This window comes from Drosophila gunungcola, assembly GCF_025200985.1.
Source record: "Drosophila gunungcola strain Sukarami chromosome X unlocalized genomic scaffold, Dgunungcola_SK_2 000043F, whole genome shotgun sequence".
Classification (NCBI taxonomy): Eukaryota; Metazoa; Arthropoda; class Insecta; order Diptera; family Drosophilidae; genus Drosophila; species Drosophila gunungcola.
The window spans coordinates 61,826-71,131 of record NW_026453191.1 but is presented as its reverse complement, the minus strand read 5'-3'; the positions used below and the strand labels follow the sequence as shown (position 1 = coordinate 71,131).

At 41.9% G+C, this 9,306-nt stretch overlaps 1 protein-coding gene across 1 annotated transcript; it reads left to right on the top strand.

The window, feature by feature from the left end:
* The first annotated feature begins 3,648 nt into the window (after positions 1-3,648).
* LOC128260898 (uncharacterized) lies at positions 3,649-8,631 on the top strand. The gene is given in 6 exon segments (XM_052994212.1): positions 3,649-4,101; positions 4,325-5,542; positions 6,030-6,934; positions 7,487-7,853; positions 8,006-8,220; positions 8,223-8,631. Coding segments are annotated over 6 exon segments (3,069 nt in total). The 5' UTR covers positions 3,649-3,974; the 3' UTR covers positions 8,460-8,631.
* The last annotated feature ends 675 nt before the right edge of the window (positions 8,632-9,306 follow it).

Here is a 9,306-nt window from a genome sequence, read left to right as displayed (position 1 = left end):
TTAAGTACATCGATATGTTACAGATTATTCTACTGTTGCGTAAACTTCGCACCTGCAGCAACCAAATTACCCGACCACGCCCACAATTATGCAATTGTGCCGCCCACAAAACGCGCCAACCCATGCTTAATTCATGAAAAGCGAAGGGGGGCAAAAAGGGGGCAGCAAAAGGGGTCACATGTGCCGCGAACTGGTTAAAAGTCAATTAGACTAATTGCCCAAATGCAATGAATGTCAATTTTAATGAGGCCACTGCACAGGGACGAAGGATAAGAGGGACAACGGTCCATTCCGGACCTGTTTGTCACCATTTTGGATGGCACTTGCTGCCACTCTCTTTTTCACCTGTCAAAGGCAAAGAAGGTGGGTGGTGTTCCCATCATCACATCCATTCAAAATCATAACAAACAACATCAACAACAACGGCAACGGCAACAGCAATAAACATAAAAAACCTAAGAAACAACGCCAAACAACGACCCAACAACTGCAGACATAAGCAGACTTAGCTGAAAGAAAGCTGACTGTAAGTAAAAAAGGCGGGAAGCGGAAAATACTCAGTAGCATAGGTAAGAAAAATCAAAAATATATTAATAAAGTATAAAAGCCGCCAAATATGGCTTTTTTTTGCCACCAAAAAATAAACACACATTTAATCATTTTTTTTTATATGAATGTAAAGTTTAAGAAATATCGTTTTCTTCTTCAATATAAAAATATACCAAAATAAACATCTTTCCACAAAAATAAACACCATTATAATAATCAGAAATGTTTAATATAGCTTTATTTTTGAAGTCCCTAAGGGACTAAAATATACTGTACGAAATTATTTAATCGTCGAATTTTATTTGGTAAAAGCTTAAAAAAATTATAATAATGTAAAGTAATAATATAATGTCGTATTAATACAACTCTTAAAAAAGAAAAAACTAATTATACGAGTTTCTATTAAAATTAAACCATTTTTCATAATTTTAAATTAAATATTAACAAAAAAAGCAAACATAACTAATACGTTTTACGTTGTTTTTGTAATTTAATATTGTAGTTTAATGAAAAACAACAGATAGCGAAAATGCTGGGTGCTCAGAAGTCTTCAGCTGGACTAAAACAGAGTGATGGCAATAAGTAGGGACAGAAACAAGAGATGAAGAAGAACTGAAAAAGGACACTCGTAAACTTTGCACCTCTGTTGCTAATGTGGCAGCTTAGAGACAGAGAAAGCAAAACTGACAAAGGAGCTGCCCCCCCCCCCCCCCCCCCCCCCCTTTTTTTGCCTGCCACACGTTTTTCGGGGTCTTCAAAATGGAAGGGGCGTTGCGAAAGTTTTGCACCCGAATTTTTTACTACTTTCATTTTTGTTTCGGGCACTACGAGTGCGTGTACGTGTTTGTCTAAGCTGCAATTAGGAAGGTCAGAGGTGGCCCGACAAAAAAAGGGAATGGAAAAAGGAAAAGTATGTGTCAATTAATTAACTCAATTCGGCCAAAACTTTTACAAACATCAGGAAAAAAAAATGTTGTGCAAAAGTAAAAGTAAGTTTAAAGACACTGTGAAAAGGCAGTTGAAAAATACGTTGTTTTCTTTTATTAAAATATAAATTTAAAAACCTGTTTTTTGTGTTAACAACAAATTTATGCTCTTGCCTTTTTGTATATTTAAAAAAAAAATCGAATAACAATTTACCTAGGGTTCAACCAATCTGAAATCCTGTTAAAAACCCCTTAAAGGTAGCCAAAATCCGAAATGAAAATGAATACCGAAATAGCTGAAAAAAGAATCGATGAAAATTGCTGAATACCAGAGGGGGTTTTACTAGGGTTAGTGGTCGATTTTAGCAATGCATAAATTACGCACTGTAATTGAATTAAAATCAATTTTTGCATTCGTGCGCACAGAATGCATTTAGCTGGGGATCTGATGCAGCTGCTCCGGATTTGGATCCGGGTCTGTATGTCCGGCTCTGGGTCTCCGGGTTCGGTTTCCTGCTGTCCGTACTTTCCCTCTCGATTTTGTGCATTTTGCGCACTTTTCGCCAGAGGTCCTGCCTGGATATTGTTGGTGCGGTGGGCAATGGCGATGGCGATGCGATGGCGATGGCAAACAAGCAAACAACATCATCAATGAACTGGTCAACCAATGGACTCCTCATCCCCGCCACGTACGCACTCAACCGGGGAACCACTGCCACCACTCCACCACCTGACCATAGAAACGCACTCGCCGAAAATCTGGGTAACTAACAATGTTGATTGTATTGGTGGCCTCTTTTGCTAATTTTTAAATTTTGGTTGCAATTTTAAACGAAACTTAAAAATGATCACCTCTGCATTAAAGATTAATTAAAAAAAACCTAATTTGCACACTGATAAATAAAGCTATGTTAGTTATTTTAAAAACATTAGTTAAGAACAAACAAAATAAAATTATGTTTGTAAAACACTCTGTTTAAAAATACTTTTCAACTTAATAAAAACATTTTTAAAGTATTAAAAGTAATAAGGAATCAACTTAAATCTTAAAAAAAAAAGGATTATAAAATTATAATCCTCTTTATGTAATGCTTTGTTTCTTTTAGTGTATATATTGTACTTATTAGGATATTAAGAACCAATAAGCTATATAAAAAAGCTATTTAGTAGCCAGAATATTAATGACCCGCTTTACATTGTATTTTATTCGAAGTTTAAGTACTTGCCCAACCACATGGGCAGTGTAATTTTTTTGAGTGCACCCCATCGGGCGACCAGCATTCATTTTTCAGGCCAAACTTTGACAAATTGCTGCTGGCCAAGCTCAAAATCGAGCCATCCGATGGTTGAGGGTGTGGTGGTGGGGCTAGCTAACAAGGGGATTGGAAAAGTTGACCCCGAACATCATCACATCACTGCGGCTAATTATTACATTTTACCTTGACCACGCCCAACGGACTGGATGAGGGGGCGGAACTGGGCGGTAGATGAAGGCACTTTGACAGCCGCTGATAAATCAATGTCAAATGGGTGTTTACCGTGGGAGGAAATGGAGATGGTACCAGTAAGTGGTGGGGATTAGCAGCGTTGACTAACGAATGAGTGCATTATGTATGCCCGGTGTGGGCTAATTTGATTGAAACACACATAATTATACAACTAAGTTGGGGGCTTCGGACAAAGCGGATGGAACGTGTCGGGGATTACAATAGTTTGAAATGGGATATCCGAGTACCTAAGCCCCGAAGGGAAATCAATCCCAAAGGGATTCATTGCAGTCGATTCACTACCACTTAAGTCTATTTTCGGTTTGTTTTTGGATTACTGAGCTTTTTTGCTGAACAAGAAAAAAACTGAATACAAATTTGAAGAGAAAACATGTTACGAATATTTGTAACTTAAATAAGGGGCAGTATATATTTAACTATTTACCTATATTTGTACATCACATTGCATTATCCATTACGTAGACTACTTTATATACTTAAAAGACATTTTAGTATCTTTCAAAGAGACCTCATGCCAATAACATATAACAATTTTGCGTCTACGCCCATGGGTGCTATTGCATCCAGCCGGTTTTTGTATAAATGTAAATTATATCCAAACATTTACAACAGTTCTAAGGTGGAATCAATAAACGCAGGAAACCTCCATTGTTATGTCAAAATTGTGAGTCATCTGAGACTGAACATTTATTTTTACTTGGCATTAACGTTAACGTTACTTGAAGTGTGCTTTTCAAATACAGACAGATATAGACATTTCCACACACCGGCATGTTTTAGTACACCACAGTTAGTCACGTTTCTATAGATTTTCGCCAGAATTTTCCACGACATTCGTCCTAGAAAGAACAAAAATTCCCAGCACTTCAAGCACAAATTCAAATATCATATCCGATTTAGTGAATTTTCAAGCAAAATTAATCGAGTTCAAACCAATAATCCTTTCGGACATACAAATTCTGGGAAGATACGAATTGGGATACCATTGACGATGAAACCCGACCAGCTGAACCGCCTGATCAAGGTCAATAGCCGAATGCAACCCTGGTTTTTGCGCAACACCAGCGAGCTCTACGAAAGTGCCATTCGGACATATTACGAGCGGGGCTACAGTTCTCGTAAGTCAAAAGTTTGCATCGCATTTCCGACCCCAGAAGAATTTTTAAATATTAAGAATTTACACAAAAAGAGAAATTTAAACTTAGATTTTGTTGTTCGTATTTTTTTTTTAGATTTGAAAGGCAAAAATAAGGGTTTTTTTTAATTAAAAGCTTTTTGAATAGAAAATAATTTGAAAATATATATAAAATATAAAATAAAATATATATATCCACTTCGCAGACAATCGGTACGCACGTCTGCGCACGGAGAATGTTGGTCCGTTGCGCAGGATCAAAAAGGCGGAGCCGGAGCCCAGTCCCGCCGACATCTATCCGCGCAGTCATATTCTGCAGGCGGACCACGCGGCCCACAGCAACTCCGGCCAGCTGCTGCAAACGATGATGCAGGCGAGCCGGCGGCGCTCCATGTCCTTCACGGCGGCTCGTCCCTACGCGGCCCACGGACAGTCCTCCGCCGCTCGGCGAAGTGGCGGCAGTTCCAGTTGCTCCAGTGCGAGGAGCAGTGGCGGATCCTCATCCTACCGCACAGAGATTCCGGCTGGCCTGCGCCGGAGCAGGGCGAAGATTAGGCGAAGGAAGCAGCTGAAGGAGCAGGAGGAGAAGGAAGAGCAGGAGCAGGAGCAGAAGCAGGAGGAGAGGGACATGGGCGTGATGTTCAGTGCCCGATCGATGAGCATGCCAGCCCCCCTGCCACTGCCATCCGCAGCCGGGGGATCCGGCTTGGGATCCGGCTGGGGATGTGGCGCAACGATGCGCACCATGCCGCCGAGCAGGCAACACCACATGGTGGCCATGGCGAAGAGCTCGCTGGCCAAGCCCGTCCAGATTCCGCGGGGCGATGGCGACAACCTAATGCCGGTGGATGCCGCCCTCAAGCGTCGCATTTCGGTGCTGAGTCACCTGGAGGCGGAGGGTGGTGGGGGTCGATCCAGGGCCAGGACGGAACTGGGTCACCTGATGGGCACCGGAAACATCGCCACCAATGGCAGCTCCATCAACGGCGATCGATTTCCGTCGGAGTTGCGCTTCCGCTTCCAGACGCTGGGCGATCGCATCAAACAGTTCGAGTACATCCAGTTTGCCGATGGGGCCGTCGACACACAAGCCTTCAATCGGAGTCAGCGATGCCCCAGCGGCAGTGGCAGCGGTTCCACAAGGAGGCGCGTCGAGAACGTGCCCCGCCCCTTGGAGGTGGGGCAGCAGCCTCGTCATCTCAGCTTCAACAATATTCTGAACGCCAATTTCCGGCAAAGGAGCCGCAGCTTGGAGCACCCGGATCAGCTGCTGGAAGCCATCGTACCGCGACCCGTCACGCCCATTTGTCCGCTGGGATTTGGCGGAGCCGCACGAGGATCCAGCCTGGATAGCAGTTCGCATACCAGCTTTTGGCCCAGCAGTTCAACAGTGACATTGTCAAGCACTTCAGGAGGGTATACAGGTATACTAAAAAGTACTTATAATTAATAGCCGTTATCGGAAACGGGGTTTGTAAATCATTAGAGTCTTAAAATCTCTTAAAAATATGACTAAAGTATGCAATACAAATCTCTACATAATGAAATCCATCGGATTCACGGGTTTTGTTGCATACTTTTAGACACCTTGTTAAGTGATCTCAAAAACATAGTCTGTTTTAAAGTTCAGATCCATGAGTTATGATTCCATTCAAATCCTTTTTTTTAAAACTAGCCATAATAGAAAATATAATAGGCTGGTTTTCGTATTGAATCCATTGGATTTACGAATATTGTGGCATACTTTTAGACACCACCCCATAGGTTTTTATAATTGCAATCTGGTTTAAAGGCTTTAAAAAAATTTCTTTGATTACAAAATATTTTCTTATTATAAAAAAGTACCTATTACCTTATCTAACAATAAATAATAATAATAATAATAATATAAAATAATACCATGTCGCTTAGATACTTATGCAGAAGATTCGGGAAAAAGTTTGGTAGAACATTTTGGTTATTCAAAAAGTTCGGAAGAAAGTTTGGGTGCGAGTTTTGAAACCACTACCAAAGTGGGAACTCCAAAAGAAGAATGGTACAACCACCCAGGATCCCAGGCTTTGGAACCAAGTTTAGCAACAGCAGAAGCCACTGCGGTAAGAAATTTAAACACTAGTAAGGAAAACTATGGAAGCTCCTCTGGACCAGTATCGGAAACAGCTCCAGGAGCTAAATCACGCTCAGTCAAGGGATGTACTGCTGGCGAAACTTTAGGATCCTCGGCAGTAAATTCGGAACCCTGTAGAGCCACTTCCGGAGCCTCTTCCAAGGGCACTTCGCAGGCCACCTCGGAAGCAGCGTCGGGAGGATCACATTCTGGATCACAATCTGGATCACTTTCTGGTTCATATTCTGGCCAAGATGAGCCCAGTCGAGCCACCCTGGCACCCGTGCGTCGTCTGCAATTGCAGCAGCGCATTGTCGACACGGCGCCCAAGGTGGATGATCCCACAGTCGCGGTCAAAGAGAATGCCGGGGAGAAGGTCACGGGCAGGGTCAAGGAAAAGGAGATGGAGGAGGAGAAGGAGAAGGAGAAGGTCAAGGTTAAGGTCAAGGGCCAGGTCAAGAAGAGAAAGCCGCTAGAGAAACCGCTGGAGAAGCCGCAGGACAAGCCGCGGGTAACCAAGGTGACCACCAATCAGGTAAGCCGCTCAAGCCGCCGAGCCTTCTTCCAGACATCCGAAGACCCCTACCTTCCGGCGGGTAACCCGCCCAAAAAGACGCCACCCGATCAGAAGCAGAAGCACGTGGACAGGATCTCAATGGCCGCCCATCTCAAAGGAGCCAATCAGCTGCTGGTGGCGAGTGCCTCGCAGGTATATCATTGTCAAAAATCTTTATAAGCTGTTTGTTCTGTAAAACTTTTTTTTCAAACAATTTTAAAATAGTTATCAATATTTTCTTAAGCTATTTAATTGTTAAGCATCTTCTTGTACTGATTTTAGTTAATATCCAATTGCTTTTAGTATTACATATATATTTTTGCTAGAATAAATTTGTATTGTCAAATAAATTTATTTTTGAAATAATTTTAACACAAATGCAGTTAAACAGAGATATAAATATCACTCATACGCAGTGTGACTCATGTGATTTAATTTGCAATATTAATTACGAAATGGGTTAGGCAAACGTATTTATTAAAATATTATATTAAAATAATATATTTTTGGAATAATTTTAACAACAATAAAGTAAGAGTGTTTAATGACAGATCAGGGATATAAATATCACTCATACGCAGTGTGACTCATGGAATTAAATCGCCAATATTGTAAGAGAAATGTATTAACTACATAATTGATTCCACCGACTTTGATTTCGATTCTTCTTTATAAATTTATTAATGTATTTCGTATCCTCATCAGGTTTCGGCCTACAAGCGTGCCTTCCGCACCCAGCAGCAGATGCTCAAGGCGGAGATCCTGCACCAACAGGCTCAGCATCTGCAGCAATTTCGAAAAAACAAACCGGCAGAGATCGCTGCTTCCAGTAAGGAAACCACTAGACTGCAGAGTCACCGGGGTTCGATCCCGACCACCAATCGGTCGACGACGAAGCGACCAATAGTCAAACGCATTGCAGCTTCCACTTCGGGCGGCAAAGCTCCCGCCATGAATGGAGGAGTATCCAAACCGGGGGCCAGAACTAAGGCCCCATCTGTAGCCAAGCCAGAAGCGAAAGGATATGAACTGGGAGCGAAAGGACACAATGGATTACCGGTTAAGTCAGCAGGTAAGATTGCTGGGCCCAGATTGTCTTTGATACTTTCAAAAAACTAAATTGTTTTCTACTTTGCTCGTTTTTTTGCTTAAATAGCAAATACAATAGAATGAATTGATTTTATCTTTGCTTACCTATTGAAGAAAATTTGTTTTTTTTTTCAGCTGCTCCCGTATCAACGCCCTCAGCAGCGGCAGCGAAGCGGACTGCTCAGCCGGCACTAAAAATGGGAAACAAAACAACTAAAATGGAGCGATTTCAGGAGTTGCGAATGCAGCAGGAAGAGGAGGAGGAGTGGGGGGAGGTGGGGCAACGGAATGGAGAGCGAGAATGGAAGCGGCAGCCGCAGCAGCAGCAACAAAAATGCGGCGAACTGTGCCGACGCTGGCAGCGCAGCAGCAGCACTCGCGTAACGGTAGCTCGCTGCTCGGTTTTCGGCGCGAGAATAAAACGGTTAACCGCGCAGCGGCAGCGCTACTGAAGCGGCGCGACGCAGACGAGCCGCTGCCGCAGTTGCAGTTGCAGTCGCCGTCGGCGTCGCTGTCAACGTCGCAGTCGCAGTCGGCGCAGCAGCGGCGTCAGTTTCATTTAAATCCGCCCTGGCGTCCCAGTTATTGAGTCTTTACTGCGCCTCTCATTTTGATTCTACTCTATCAATTGTCTCCGCCCCTCATTTTTGAACCACGCCAGTAATTGTCCCAAGATGGAGCGTGAAAAAAGAGACGGTGATAAATCCATTGTAACGGTAATCACATAGCATTACAATAAAGACATTCTTTAAAAGCCATAACTTATTTTATAACGGGAACGTTTTAACGGTTGCCCTTTTGATTTTAATCAAACCGGCTTAAGGTCGGGGAATGATAAAATTGGTTTTTATTTATATAACCATAATCGGACAAGTCAATTTAAGTTTAATACAGAAATTAAATTATAAAAAATTGCTAAATATGTAGATAAAACAGAAAAGTGAAAAAGAGAAAGGTATATGGATAACGAAAAGAAAGGAAAACTGCATGGGCTGCATAAAATGCAGGAGTAAGCCAAATGGATAAAGCGGACAGCGGAAAACTGTGTTTGGAGTTGTACCGCAATGCTAATTTCGATACACAACAACTCACAGATACAGATACACGCAATACGCCACTTTCCCCGACATTCCCCCACTGTTTTCCCGGTATCAACAACACAGCATTAATTTTTCATGCAGATTTAACCGTTACATGACAGGACCAACAACAAACGTTGTCGGCGGTACAGTGATACCCAATGCAAAAGAAAGAAAAATTTTTAAAAGTACAATATTAATTAATAAATTAATTAAAATATAATAATATTAAGTGTGGTCTTTATTTGTATGTAGATATGTTTTATGTTTTGTTTAGCAACTAATTAATATTTGATGTTACTGATCTATTTGTGACTTTTGGTTTTTAATTTTCCTATTCTGCCTATTTCTTACAAA